Consider the following 15,704-nt stretch of genomic DNA (forward strand, 5'->3'; position numbering starts at 1 on the left):
ACCTCTGCTTAGAGACCAATGTTATATCTCCAGGTTGGAGTACGGCTCGTTTTGATAAAAATTAGTTTGTAGCTCATTGTTAACCTTACTACGTTAGGAAAGATGGGTCATTTGTGATTTAATATAATTTCGTTATAAAGTAATTGATCCCAGAAGTTTGAATCTGGGAATATCTTTCCAATTTTGCACACATTTATAAAACTTTATGGTTTATGAATCCATACACACAGTTTATTAAACCGTGCACACAGATTATGAATACTTACACGTATGTGTAACTAAATTGAACATGAAAAGTCAAGCCACAAGCTATTAAGCACAAGTCTGCAGTGTCTTAAGAGTGTGCTCCACCTACAGTAACAACCTTTGCTTGCTTGATAATAGAAAAAAGCCTTAAGAAGTATTAGAGTATAAAACTAAAAACTAAAAAACAACTATAAAACTACAGAACTTACAAACCATGCTCACTCCGCCATAGGCGCTGCTCACTTTACACAGCAGCTGGATTCTCGTGATATCACGATCATCGCGGGATCACTTATCACATGAAAATCCATCTTGTCAGGCTTCAAGGAATGCGTTATTGTCTGAACAACCAGAGGACCACACCAACCAGCGTCCGGTGGGGAGCTACTGACAGCTACGGGTGTGGTTAAGTTGTGTGTGTGACAGCCACAACTGTTGATTCAAAACAACAATGGCGGACGTGACGGGCAGATGGTTATTAAGTTTTTTTACTTTTTAAAAGTGGGCTATGTGAAACTCAAAACATTAACCTTTAGTATCAAATGCAATGTAGGCCAATGTACTAAATACAACTTCCATACAACAAAGCCTCTAGTGTTGCCTGCTCCACTCTTGAGGCTAAAGTACATACAATGCATTGACCATACCAATGTGCCTGAAATAAAGATCCCTGAGCAGTGCAGCTGGGCAGCTTGTGAAGCTTTGCTGCTCGTGCGAAGCTCAGTTTTGGTTACACATCAGGTTTGGTCAAGCCGAGAACTGCGGCTGTGCTCTCTAAAAGTAGTCGCCCACACAAGGAACAGGGGTACCTTTTGCTTTCACAGAACTGTCCACTTGCACTCCTGGGCTTTGATAGTTATGCAATAGGCCTGATTTAAACTGAAAGGGGGTACCTTTATATTGGAGAGACAATAGCACACTCAAGCACCTGGACATGTTTCTAAGTTGATATCTTTGCCTTGAAGCTAAAATGATTGTAAAAGTAATCTTGAGAAGAGTAAAGCCTTTAAAAAAGAAAATACAGTAATGTATTTTTTGCTAGAGGTTACAGCATCAACTAAGACACACAGGTGTTCATTTTCTTAGCTGTTTTATCTGGCTCTGAACACACGACAGAACTGTGTTCTGTTCCAAATAGCTTGGCTGTGATAGGTCACTAACAGCAATACATCTCTGGGTTTCTCTTTCATTTTTATAACCCTGCCCTTAACATTTGTTTGCATTAGACATGGCCATTAAATATAAAATGTGTGTGTAACATGTATGATGCGTCGCAACGGACAGGTGCGCATATTGAGAAAGATCACTGTGTCAAACAGCTCATTAGCTTCATGGTGTTTGTCACCATGGAAGTGTTAGGCATCAATGGTGTATCCATGCACAAATCCATAAGGGATGTTGTGGCACATCCAGCCTGCCTGTTTGAGTGGGTTGTCTCTGGTTGTGGAGCATCTGCAGTATATTTTGTGGAATATGTACATCTTCAGTGTAGAGCAGCAACAGAACATTAGAGTGACTAGGATTATACACTTCTCACATCCTAACAAAGCATCCCTGACACAACATGTTCCTCAGCACATATACCCAGCAGGATCCACATTTTGCTCCATTCCTCCTTTCCTCTCCTTCCTCTTTATCTCCCTCTCTCTCTATCTTCCTGTTATTTTAACTCTGCCTCTCTCTCCCTTGTTTTTGTTTCCCTTTTATTTCTTCTGCAGTGCTCAGGGAGCAGCACCTGGTGAACATTATTTTCAAAAAGCATCATCATGCATCATTGTAAGGATACATGCTCTAATCAGCTGAACCATCTGGCAAACGGCTTATGCACCATCAAGCTTAAATGCTTTGCATCTGTTAATCAAATGGATGTCTCATTGTTTTCAGAGTAACACCCTTAACCTCTGAGCCTCTTTGTACTTCAGTTTGCTGTCACAAACAAGACTTTTTATGTTACAGAGGTTATACTGATCATTTGAATAAAAGATTAATGTTGCACGTTTACCACAAGATCAGGCAGGGTTTTCCATCTATTAAGCTACTATTGGAGATTTATGGTAATGCAGAGCCGTGTAGGTAATCTAGAATGGCGGTATCTACTTCTCAATTGGCAATTCCTCTCATTTTGGAAGGAAAGGGGACATTCACCTTCCTATCTTTTATGTTTTTGTACAATTGACACAGCTGCCAAATGTTAGAATTCATAGATTTGTTTAGAGCTCTAATTTGGTTGATGAGGCAACTTAATGCATAATTTACACCTCTGTCACCCGGCGCCCAGACCCTAAAAACAGCTTCTGATATTGCAATGATTTATTCCACTGACTCGTGGCAGACATTCTACAGTCTCTAAATAGTGTCAAAGTTTCTTGGCCTACTTATACAGACAGCCTTGCCAGTAATGTTATGTATTCCTTCAATGAACTCTAAATAAGTCATAGCCATAAGTGTGAAAAAAGGGGTAGAGAAAAATAGCTGTGTATACCAAAGCTACACTACCACTCCTGCAGCTGCTGACAGCCACACTCAAAGTAACGAATGAAGAAAGGGGAAATAAAACATTTCATATTTATGATAGTCCTTGAGAATTCACGAAAGCCATGCTTTCTCTCAAGGATTAATAATAGATTGCATTCAATAATGAAAGGTAATCAGTCGACTGTGGTTAAACAGAAGCATGTCCAAAAGCATCCTGTAAATAGCACCACTTCACACATCAGATTCACAGACTCAGAGGCACTTACTTCCTCTTCCTTTCCTCCTGTCTCTGTATGAGACACAAACATGTTTTTTTGCTTAAGCCAAATGGTTAGCTCCTATAATTGCCAACTGAAACAACATTGCCTTACATTTTCCTATTCAGTTTTGTTTAGCTTCCACGGAATATCTAACACCATTTTGCAATATTTCCTTTAGAGTATGGCACTGATTTGAACTTTCGAGAGGCTACAGATCAAAAGAGATACACAGACAGCACAAACAATATTATCAGACTGGAGAGCAAAGCCTCCAGTATACACACACACACACACACACACACACACACACACACACACACACACACACACACCCTTGCAATACGGTTGCACAATCTTTCATCAGCACTATCGTGTTGCAAAATATAGGTATGCATGCAGAACACAAAGATCTGAATTGCCATACTGTCAGTGCTTTACCCATCAAAATAAGAGGCTTCTCAGCAAGACTGAACTCCACTTTTAATCAGTCTCTGATTGATTATACCGGCCCAAAAGTGCACACTTTGCACTGAAAACATCACCATGAATATTTGACAAATAGATCTCCTCTCAAGATATATTGCCCAATGTTTAAAATGATTGCAGATGTACTGTACACAAACAGCATGTTCCATCATCTCACTTGATGTACATGCGTTTGCTCATTGGCTTGAGGTGGATACATTTGTGAATTAAAGGTTAATCAGGGTCCTGTAGCATTGATTTCCACACCTGGTCTGCTACCTGTCCTGTTCATTACCTCTGCCGAGGATGTTTTCTGTCAGCAGGATTACTAAAAAACTACCGGCTTGATTTTCATAAAACTTGGTGAAAGGGCGTAGCACGGACCAAGAAAGAACCCATTACATTTTGGAGTGAATGCGAATCACATGGGGGATATACACATATTTTTCACCTGCGCTAACATTGCTAGATAGAGCGTTTATGCAGCATTCATGTGATGTCAGAATATTCAAAAAAATGATTTTCCAACTGCTAAAATTCACACTGCCTTTACATTGTGAGATAGGGCATGCCTTGGCGAAGGTCTGCGCTCACCGAGTTCCTTTCTAGTTTTAATGCAACTGGCTGTTGTAAATCTGAACCAAACAGGATTTGTACAATAAAACTGTCCTTTCTTTGTGTCTGTGGATGAAAAAGTGAACAGAATACCAACTTAAGAGAATATTTTACTTTCCCACAGGAACCACAGTGCAGAGAGAATTTGATATAGTGCAGCAAGTGTTTTTAGTAAGGATCCCTTTGCTGCTGTAAAGGTAATCTAAAATAGGCCTTGTTGCACCGGTGGTGGTTCTCTCTCTCTCACTGATTGGTTCAAAGTTACCAAAGTCGTCACCTTAAAAACCCAATACTGCAGTGTTGACAAAGTAGGTGAGCTGAGCACAACAAAGACTTGGCTACTGTATTATTTATTTCGGCTCATGGTTTTGTTGAGTGGAGAATCTTGAAGTTTCCTCTGTCTCAAGGAAAATGAAGCACTGCTGAATAAGCTAATGTTATGCAGTGAGTAGGTATTTCAAAGTCCTTCCCTTTCCTCTGTAATGTATCTGCATAGGAGGTGTTTGTTATGGAAAACAAAACCAACTGAATGCAGATCATGCACAAGTGCTTCAAAGCGCAAGGTCAAAACACCACGGGGAAATTAGCGCCTTATCTGGAAACTTACTTATTGATATTCTTCATTCTGCTGCCGCTATCCCCAAATATTTTCTGCATTCACAAACAACATTCATATACAAATCCAATTGAATCTATTTTTCATCTTACTGTCTCTTTCTGTCCAGTGGAATCATTTCTGAATAACAGTAAGAAGTCACCCTTACTTTTGGCCTTGCTGCAACTCTAGTTTTATTCTCACACACCTACACGCACACACACCTACACGCCTACACACATACACACACATCTACACACACACACACACACACACACACACACACACACACACACAAACACACACACACACACACACACACACACAATATACAGTATATTCCTACAGACATTAGCATTTCATAAAAATAGTTGACATACAAGAGCCTAACTGGCATGTTTCCACACAAATCCTATTTACTTACAGTAAGACATTAACACAGGCATACACAAGATCTTGCTTGCAGCATCACTAACCAACCCTCAATACACAAGCACAAACAAGCACACGCACGCACACACACACACTTACGAGAAGAAAGGGAATTAAACTAAGTGCTCACCCAGGGCTTGATGAAACTCACCCGACACCTGGGTCATGGTGGTGGGTGGGAGGCTGTTGATGTTAAGCGCCCCCATCTGGTGGATCTGTGTGGCGGGAAAAGCCACGCTTGGCGTGAGGTAACCTCCGTGGCTTGCTGCCATGATGGCTGCCTGCTGCTGCATTAGCTGAAGAAGAGGGACACGGAGAGATGGGTGGAGGAAAGGAGGGTTGGATGGGGGTGTGTTAGAGAGCAGGAGGGAGAGTGGGGTGTGAGAGAGGTGAGGGGAGGACAGATGGTAATGAAAAATATAGTAAGTTGGGAACGAGTCAGACGAAGACAACGGGAGAAGGGGAGTGAGAGAGAAACATAGCAAGGGTAGAACAGAAGGAGGGATGTATGTTGCAGTTGATGGATGGATAGTGCATGAGAAAAACAGAGAAAGTAGAGCGGAATAAAAAGAAAGGGAAGAAAAAAGAAGCCTGTCAACCTATGTTTAGTGAATCTGTCTATCCTCCCAGCAGGAAGCCTGTCACCAGCTGCAGAAAAGATTTAATAGCTGTCTGTTGGGCTCATACAAATCAAGGCATTGACATGTGGACATTATCTCTGTGCTCAGGGAAAAGGCAAAGTTTGCAGAAGTGTTGCCATACTTTTCCCTTACAATTGTCAAACTTCCCAAGTTTGGAAGTATAGAAATTGCAGATTTAAAACTCCTGTTTTTCCCTGGCCCCGTCTCTAATGTTTCTGATGTATTTGTAATAATTGCTGCCTGACATGCAGAGTTTAAAATCAATTAGCTTTTTTTCATAAACCACTAGGGCTTTGCTTTGGCTAGCTTTGCCAAAATTAGATAGCATTTTGCAAACAGAATACATTTGGGGTTGGAGCTTTATTAAATGACCATTTGGTTGCCACTGAAATGTTGCTTCAGAAACACATACATACATTCCTAATACATACATTTGTCAAACAACATTGTCTACTTTAGTTGTTTTAAGGTGTCACTGAATCCTGACCCTGAGTAATTAATTAAAACTTTTATTTATGCAGGCGTAGCAAGCAACTCAGATTCCAGACCATGTTAGTAATATAGCATGTTACTCAAAAAATTGAAATGGCAGTCCATTTTCACACATAGGACAATTTAACAAAGAGATAAAATCAATAGCGTTTCATTCACTCTGCATTTCTACTTAGCATTAACTGAGAGCTGAAACCATTTTCCATCAAATGCAGCCCACAGTGTTTATTCTTGCTCACATGCACTGCTGCCCTCATGAACAAACACACACACACACACACACACACACACACACACACACACACACACACACACACACACACACACAAACACACACACACACAAAATCACGCATGAAGAGTGATAGAGACTATTACTATAGAGTTTCCATACTCGGCTTAAATTCTCTCTGTGCAAACCACATGCTGAATGTCTAATTCAGAAGAAAATCCATCGTTGAACAATGGCTTTTGCAGGTTGTGAACCAGTGCGTTTACCTAGGCTATCAACAATCTTTCGCTGGCTGTGTAGCTATGCAGACCTGTGTGATATAGGCACACAGCTAGACCAGCCTCTTACCCCTGTCTCTGCATCTGTTTAATGGGTTTTAATGTGTCAGGGGAGCTACTGATGGCCGTGGCCTGAGAATGACTCGCATAAGCAGAAATCAAACTCTTCTGCCACTGGCTCAAATGCTAATGACGATATGGTGAGACACTGGAGGTATAGAATGCCATTCTGCTTGTATTTGCATGGGGACCCTGCAACGGAAAAGCCAATTATTTTCCCTCAGTGCCCCTGTCAGGTAACCTGAAAGCAGCTGTCCCGCTGTAGAATGCCCAGCGCTGGCATCTCATCCATTAGCCACATGCCTTGCCTCTGCTATCTATTAACGCCTTTTGTCATTTGCATAATTTCAACGTGACAAATGGGAATAATCCATTCCTTTCCAAATAAGATGAATTGAGCCTTTAAGGGGGCATAGCTGCAAAAGACAGCAAAGGAACAAGAAACTAAACAAAAAGCAATGGCACAGAAACAAACAAAGAGGTCTAAAGGATCTGGGGCTCCCCTGATTTGGCAATGCTGTGACTGCCCCTCATTAGGATGTGAACAGGGCTGGACTTCAGGATGAAGGGTCTGACTGGGCTGGTATTACAGAATAAATACACTGCCATTCCACTCACTGTTGTTTTTGTCTTTTCTCTGGCTCTGCTCGCAGCTATCACTGAGGACTGAGGACTGACTCTAATAAGCTTGCAGCCTATTCGTTGTGTGCCTTGTGGCCCTGCTACAAGCATGGATGGAGTAATAATGGAGTAGGAGTAAATACTAGTGTCTCCAGAATACCATCCTCTCTCCCAATGAATGTTTTAGATAATGCAACACTTAATGCCATCCGTCAGATTGTCATGGATAACAACTCTGGCATTCATCGACGCTTCGTTTTAAATTCAAATGCAGCAAATTGGAAACCCAAGCATATAATTATGTTGGAATGCAGTGGTTATTACAAACTGGCTCTGATAAAGAAAAAATGAAGAGCAGAGAGAAGAGTGGTTGTGTTGACAGACATTTTCAAAGTCCATTATCGTTTTCTTTATTTATGCACGACCCAGTAGATAGAAAATGTCTCTGGTAAAGAATAAGCAGAACTGAGTCTTCATCATCACAGACACACAACTTTTTCTGTTTCCTCTTGAAAGGAAAAAAGGGAAGAAAAGGCAGACGGAAACAAGAGGAACAAAAGAGAAGCGTGTGAGATGAAAGGGAGCAAAGAAAGTTGCCATGGCTCCAGAAGCATTCATTTAGTGTCAGACATCTGCTTTTTTATTGCAACCTGATGGCATTACTCTCCCCTGGTGCCAGCAGGCAATCACCTCTTTATCACATGGCAATTATCTCTGTAGCGCTGCTCTGTGACTCGCTGACTCTCAGCTCTGTCACAGGTGACCCCTTATAGCCCAACCAGCCTGGGACGGGGAGAGAGAGAGAGAGAAAGAGAGAGAGAGAGAGAAAGAATGAGAGAGAGAGACAAAGTAGGAGTGAAAGACACAGAAGGAGCGAGAGACAAAGAAGGAGAGAGAGCAAGATAGGTGAAAAAGGGAAAAAACGAAAGAGAGACGGAGACAGTAGGTCAATAAGGTGAACTAAAAGACTCAAGCTCAAGGGCCTCATTTGTTACCTCCATGCTGGCAGGCTCTATTTCCACAGAGAGATTTAAATAGTTTTTTTCTTCATGTGGTGCACTTTGTTTGTGTGTGTGTGTGTGTGTAGAGCTAGTCCACACAACTATAATACAGCTAAACCAGGTCACACACATGCTTGTATGTGTGTGTGTGTGTGTGTGTGTGTGTGTGTGTGTAGGCAGTTTATAGCACAGCTAAATGATGCAGTAATCTGTTACCATCATTTCTCATGCGTGATGTTTGAATGTGAGTCCCTCCAACAGGGGGAGATGTTTCCTAATGTGAGTTTACAGTCATCATCCTCCCTCTCATCCACCCACACACTGTCACTAATAGCGCCAAGTTAAACCCTTTTCTCTCATTTCATTTATCTATCTCACACTCAGTGCATCTTTTAAGGAGACAAGAGGGACACAGTGGTGGAGGTCCCTTTAAATCTAAAACCTCTCTCTTGTACCCCGACAAAAACATGTACTGTAGTTCTCCAACTGAAGGGACCAAGGGAAGCTAAAATGGCTGTCGTTACAGAGAGACACGGCTTTAGGAGACAAAGGAAGAAAAGTGACTTGAATCAAATCTAATCGTGTACAAATATGATGTTTGTGTCTGGAAGGAGAAATACAAAAGGCAATAAACGCTGGTTTATTATTTGCATTCAGTGATTCATGGGAGAACTATTATCACTCACTACTAACACTGGAATAAAACAAGGAACCTCACTCTCTCGCTCTGCTTCCGCTTGTGTTTTATGAAATCACCTTTTTGCAAATAGGATGTCTCCTGTCAGAGCACACCAGCGTCTGTGTCTTTCGTGAAAATGGCACATTTCTCATATTTGGCATATGTTGTCAGTGTTGTACCCCTCCAATTTGTGTTCGGAGCCCCCTCCTCCCGCTGGTTTGACTAAAATCCAATTTACTGGCTGTCAGCTCAACTCTATAATCCTATCCACTGCTGTAGTAGAGAGGTAGCTCTTTGAATTTACCATTTACTGTACTTCCTGGTTAAAGCTATATATACCATCTCTCCCCACGTCTGTATTCTATACTGTGCCAGCTCCACTTCTCTTAACCAGTGTATATGGAGAGTAGGCGAACATGTAATGTGTCTTTGGAGATAAAGTCCTTTTTGTGTCAGGTTTTTCGTCTTAGGGGAATATGTGTAGTTTATCTTGCATTGAAGAAACATTTGTCGTATCACTTCAGCACATTCCCGGTGGCCACAGTGGTATCAAGGCTGCACACCATATGCATGCAGCCAGCCCCAATGACTGTAATATAATCATTACTGCTGAACAAGCAGGACACCCACACTAAAGATAACTAGTATTTTCCTTTATTCCACATTATTGCGTAACTAGCAGCCCGAAACCGGTATTTAGACCTATTAAAATAAGTCTTTAGCGAGATATGAAAACAAGAGCCTTGCAGATAATCCATTACTGCCTCTTGTGCACCCATTACTTTATCAAAAGTTGGGTTGATTTTATATCCAAGGTTGCCTTGCTTCGAAGTTCCTCCACCAACTTGCGTTATTTTGCTAAATTCATTATATGCAGGTACATGGCACCCACAGTCTCTGTGATTCATAATACTAATACAAGGAGTATCTCACCTTCAGTAACATCATTCATGCTGTATAATCTTTGTGTCGAGAAACCACATACGTGCAATTCTTCCTTTAGATTTAATGGTAATTGATTCTCTCTAATGCTGAAGTATCCCCCGTTCCCTTGTTACTTTCACTCGCAACTCAATTTCCTAGCATCATCCTGCTCTTTGTCATATTATATGTGTGTATAAGAAAGAGAGAGAGAGAGAGAGAGAGAGAGAGAGAGAGAGAGAGAGAGAGAGAGAGAGAGAGAAAGAGAAAGAGAGAGAGAGAGAGAGAGAGAGAGCAAGAGAGAGAGAGGAAGCGAGAGAGCGCAAAAGAAAGACCGTGTGTGTGAGTGTGTACACCCTTGTGTGTGTCTGTATGAGTCGACACGGGTCTCTGCCACAGTAAATAAGAGTCATGGCCAACCTGAGCGGGGCACAATGGTCTCCCCGCAGACCGCCACTGCCTCCACCACCCCTTAAACATTTGCATTTCTCCACATTTCCTGGGAAAGGGCTGCATTTCATGAATGGTAATGAAGGTGGGAGTTTTACTGGGGAGAGCACAAGAGATGGCCTCGCAATTACTCTGGGATGGTCAATTTGCACATTTCACACTGGGTCCCATGACTGTGATGTGAAAATGAGGGAAACGGATAAGCCCCCAAGAACTAGCTAACATTACCCATTAATCCTGGCATTTAGAGACAGCAAAAAATATATATTTAACTTTAACATCCAAGCAAGTACAAGAAAAAAATGATTTGTGTTCCTCCTTCTCTGTAAATAAATACTCGGCTGATGTTTATGTGTATTTAGGCAGTGTGTTGTGACCGAGGCCAAGGTTTTTATTTCGGCGCTGGTTGAAAACCTGTTCTCAAATTCAATTTAGCCTTCTTCAAGTAGGTGGTGCGTATGTGCATGCATGTGCACGTCAGGGCAGTGTGTGTGTGCTCTGCCTCAGCAGGGAAGAAGAAAGTTTGTCTGCAGATAAGTGGCCCATGGAATATTCTGAGTCAACTGTGGCCCCTGAAGCATCTCATGAGCCCAGAGGGAGGGACAGGGGGAGGGAGAAGGGAAGGGTAGAGAAGCAGTGTGATAGAAGGTAGAGCGGGTGCATGGTGAGAGGGGCTGCATAGGGCTGTCTGAACTCATCAAAGAGCCAGGGGTCTGCTGTGTGTGTATAGTGCCATGCCCTGAGGGGGGGGTATGAGGACAGAGGGAAGCTGATGAAGGGGTTGGAGGCTACAAGCTAACTAAATGTGTGTGTGCCTACGTGCTGTGGGCAGTAAAAGTCTGAAAGTGATGGCATAGCAGCACTGCTTAAGAGGAGCAGAGGACGAAGAAGGGGTGCTGACAATAGTTTGGAAAGCTAACTCACTTATGACCATATCTACCAAGTAGGGATCAAAATGTGCAAAAACAAAGTCTTTATGTACTGAAATTACTAGAAAATATAAAAACTACAGATTTCAGTGGCAGATATCATGTGTTAAAATGCCTAATGTTTTTTTTAGACCCAAGAACGACCAAGCTAAAGGTCAAATGTAGGGGTTACATTTTGTATCCAATGTGTCACGAGTTCTAACACATCAGTGGTTCCACCTCAACAATACACTGAACTAGTCAACTGGGAATTACAGGTCAAATAAAAAAGGATGTGTATGGTATTAATCAGCAAACAAAGAGACAGCATCACTTGGGACTTATTGAGTCACACACAATCCTTCTTTTCATATATGTACATAGTGATTTATTTTTATTTGTCTATTTATTTTGCTCCATTCTCCCATATCCCACGTCTTACTCCTTTTTTTTCATTACATTTGAGCAATACTGTTGAATAAACTTGTCACTTTAATACACAATCCTCGTTTTGATATATGTACTGTATGTAGTGCTATATTTTATTTATTTCATCCCATCTTATCTTACATCTTATTGTTTCTCATTTTATTTTCTATATAACTAATGCTCATATTGCTGAGCTGACCTGTTCTCTCGCCAAATCCATTTTCAATCAATTAGTCAACCAATTAATTTTATTCGTCATGTGAAATTGTACAATTCCAGTGAAATATAATCCCATCAGCTCCTTCAAGCTGTGCACTATTAATCATAAAGCAGAATGTGGCCATTGGATTTACACACAGAAAAAGAGTCACTCGGTTGAATGGCAACAGCACACCAGGATCCAGCCAAGTCTTGGTGATAGGACACTACAGCTCCCGACATCCTGCTGGAAACTGACACAAGCGTCCGACGTATGCACAATGGCTAGCAGGATCAGAGAAGTCACAATCGGTGTTCCTCCATGCTTGTCTCGGTGCCCCCTCTGATGTCCAGATGGAGACAGACGCAGAGATGGTCTTGATAGTCCACCTAGTCGGGATCGTAGCCGTAGGTCGTAGCTGGTTACCATCTTTAACTTTTGCTATGTTAACTCTGATGTTTATTTGAAAGACCTCGATCAGCCAGGCTAGCAGAGTCCCCAGGAGACTGATGTGTTGAATTCCCACACAGAGCTAGTTTAAAATTGGCAAAGTATCCCTTTAACACTAGAAGTGCCGGGATTCCATAACTACTAGAACTGCCGTGAGCGGTCATTTTGACCGCCAAATCCCAAACTCTATAATCTGTCATGATAAATACCTAATTGCAATATTAATGCAGGTATTGTGTTAGGATACCTTTAGAAAAACGAAATAACACCAAAATGTACAATTTAACGAGTTTAATTATACACTCGAGTTGCCCAGGTGTTTCATATGTTTCATATCGGCATAGTAAAACATAATTATTTCATTCACATCTGAAAAATATGGTATGTAAATTCATAGAACATAACTTAAAACATGCAAATAACACTTAAAAGTATCTTCTTTGAACATTTATAACCTAACCTAACCTGTCACTGACTCCGTGTTGATGTCTGCCGTCGTGGGCAGCGATGCTCGGACCGTGCTCCGCTCCCTTTTCTCCTCTCTAAACTCGTGTCTCAGCTCCTCTGCTAGTTGCTGCCTGAACTTCCTCCGGACAATTTCACTGCTGGTGCACTCCTTGGAGAGGATGTGCGCAATTCCAGACAGTTTGAGGATGTATAAAGTTGTATAAACACGTAGGCAGCCATCGGCCATCTAGCTTCGTGTACCGCTCCTTCCACAGAGCGAGCGCCTGGCGGCTCTCCAGAACGGAGTCCATTCACGCCGTATTCACGGTGGTAGCTAGCGTTAATGACTCTGGCTTTACCTTCGGCCCATCGGTAATGCCCACACTAGTTACTCAATACCGCTTATAACGTTTCTTTGGCAGAGACGCTGATAGTAACTAAGCAACCAATATGCATCTTCAACCGCGCGAAAGATTAAAAACAATACCGCGAAAATCCGAGCGGTCAATATGGCCGTGTATGGCCGAAATAGGTAAAAGTAATTTTATTTTCTTTGCCTAGTGTGTAATGTATATAAAAACTATTTTAAATTAAAATATAGAGCCATTTAGGAAAGGTCAGGAACCAGCAGGATTGTATTTTTTTATCCAGCAAAGTTATTACATATGTAAATTTCAAAACAGTCAAAATGACCGTCATGGCAGTTCTAGTGTTAAGGGAAACTGTATTCATATATATTTTTATTTTTTTCACAGCTTTACCTTGCCGTCAGACCGTCTTTCTGACAGGGAACTAAAGCCGTAATCTATGCTCTCTTTAAGCCTCCTTTAAACAAAACAGTAATTTGAATTTGCTGAACACGGGAGTTGCTGGTCTACCGCTGCCTCGATCGGTTAGTTTGTGTGACTTTGGTGAATCTGAAACAACCCCTTAGCAATAAGCAAATGAAAAAGCCTCTGCTAGTTGCTAGTGTGATACCTGTGTGCCATAGCAACCGCCTCTGTATGTACAGGCAGCCAGCCCGGGAGGGCCTATTTTATAGTGAACTTTATTATTTAAATACAGATCAATTTAAATTGTAATGTGTCTATAGCTATCATATTGCCATACTTGATGACGTCTAAGGTGGTTGTCCTCTGTCTGATTAGCATCCGGCTGAAAAACACCCCTTAGCTGTGATAAAATCACAACAAACCACGGCATGTTGTGAGCTATTCCTTAAGTGCATTTAATCAGCCATTGTGTATATGTATGTTAGAATTGAATGTGTTTCCGTTTTATGTGTTCTGTGTGTGCTTTAATACATGTGTCTTTTCAAACTCACCGCATGTGCGTAAGAGCTGTAGGTGCTGAAGGGAAGGGCGATGGCTGGGTTGAAGATGCCAAACTGCCCAACCATCTGCTGCATACGTCTGATGGTGCGCTCCTTGTCTGTGTCGGCAAACTTGACCACCAAGCTGGAGGAAGCACCCTGAGGGGGTAGAGAGAACTGAAAATCAGAGAAAAACAGCACAGACACTTAACCCTGATTTACTGCAAGCACCTTCAATGCCAACACTCAGTCAGTCAATCAACAGTAGGATCACAGTCTAACAGCATCCTCTAGCCCCAAAAGGCTTTGAGCCACTTCACAAATCATTTGCATAATGTGACTGTCATAATTTACCATGTATTTAGAGATAGCCACTTACAAAAGTCCACTACAAGAGCAAAAAGAATGGTATTGGTTATTATTTCTGATTTCTTAGTATGCAGTGTTCATTAGCAACATTGACCAGTGTTAACATTATTATCAAGTGAGCTCCTGTAATTGTTTTTGCCATTCTAGATACAACATCATTGCACATTTGTATAATTTCAGAGAATCGTGCCTCCCTATTTTGTGGTTGGCATACATAAACATGAACCCAACAAAGATGTGTGAAGAATAAAAATGTTCTGCTTATTGAGTGAACTGCTCTGTGGGCAGATGTGCAGACAGAAACCTTCCGTTCTTACAATCATTGTTTAACATGTAGAAAGTCACTTAGGGCAGAGCATGACAACCTTCATATTTCCCCCCAGCTTTCCCTCTCCAGTACAATACACATAAGTGACCTTGGTTCTCTTCCTCAGAGATAAGGCTAAAAGATTTGCAATGTACAATGATTTGAAATAAGAGCTACAATTGGCAGGGGTTGCTATTGCCCTTGGTGAATGTGTTCTTTAAATAAAGTGTTGCTTTATAGGTCAAATTTCTCTCATTCTGCCCTCCGTTTAGCCTCCCTCTTCCTTTCATTGGCTCTGCCTATCCATCCGCTTATCAACACTATTACCTCTTTTTGCAGCACGGTAATGAAACAGCAGGTGTGTCTGGCACACACCCTTCATTAAGAATCGTAAAATGATTTAGCACTACAGTTGACCTTTCGTGTGCTCCGCCTCTCCTCCCCTCTGCCCCCGCCAAACTGGCCAATCGATCCACATAAAAGGCCGAAATATTACTCTGATCTGACAGTGTAGAAAAGGTTGTGCGTCAGTCAGGGTAAGAGGCCCCCTGAAATTGATGCAAGATTGTCAATAACAGTGGTGGCGGGTGAAGTGCCTGGATTGAAGGTTGGGGGTTGGGGCTTTTAAAGGGGCTAAAGAGGGTATTTTCTCTCTTTTTAGATCTGGAGGAAACCTGGAAAGAGTTGTGTTGGACTGTAGGCAAACTGTTATAAATGGCAGCTGTAATACTAACTTTATTACTATTGCATAATTCACTATTCTGTTTTTAATTTCCTTTGTCTGCATCTTCCCCTTACTGAGGCCTCAGGAGTTCTGGTAA

The 15,704-nt window shown here is 41.7% G+C and overlaps 1 protein-coding gene across 18 annotated transcripts in view; it reads right to left on the reverse strand.

The window, feature by feature from the left end:
* The window catches only part of celf5a (cugbp, Elav-like family member 5a), a 185,450-nt gene that overhangs the window by 12,330 nt on the left and 157,416 nt on the right, over positions 1 to 15,704 (reverse strand). For 4 of the 18 annotated variants that reach the window (XM_034881395.1, XM_034881393.1, XM_034881394.1 and 1 more), the window contains exons 6-7: positions 14,220 to 14,366; positions 5,240 to 5,384 (exon numbers count right to left, since the gene is read on the reverse strand). In XM_034881395.1, the coding sequence (XP_034737286.1) occupies positions 5,240 to 5,384; positions 14,220 to 14,366 (292 nt within the window). Of the gene's footprint in view, positions 1 to 5,218; positions 5,385 to 14,219; positions 14,385 to 15,704 lie in introns of all 18 variants that reach the window. The other 14 variants (XM_034881379.1, XM_034881378.1, XM_034881380.1 and 11 more) reach the window with 6 other exon arrangements.

The sequence above is a fragment of the Etheostoma cragini genome, chromosome 9, assembly GCF_013103735.1.
Source record: "Etheostoma cragini isolate CJK2018 chromosome 9, CSU_Ecrag_1.0, whole genome shotgun sequence".
NCBI lineage: Eukaryota > Metazoa > Chordata > Actinopteri > Perciformes > Percidae > Etheostoma > Etheostoma cragini.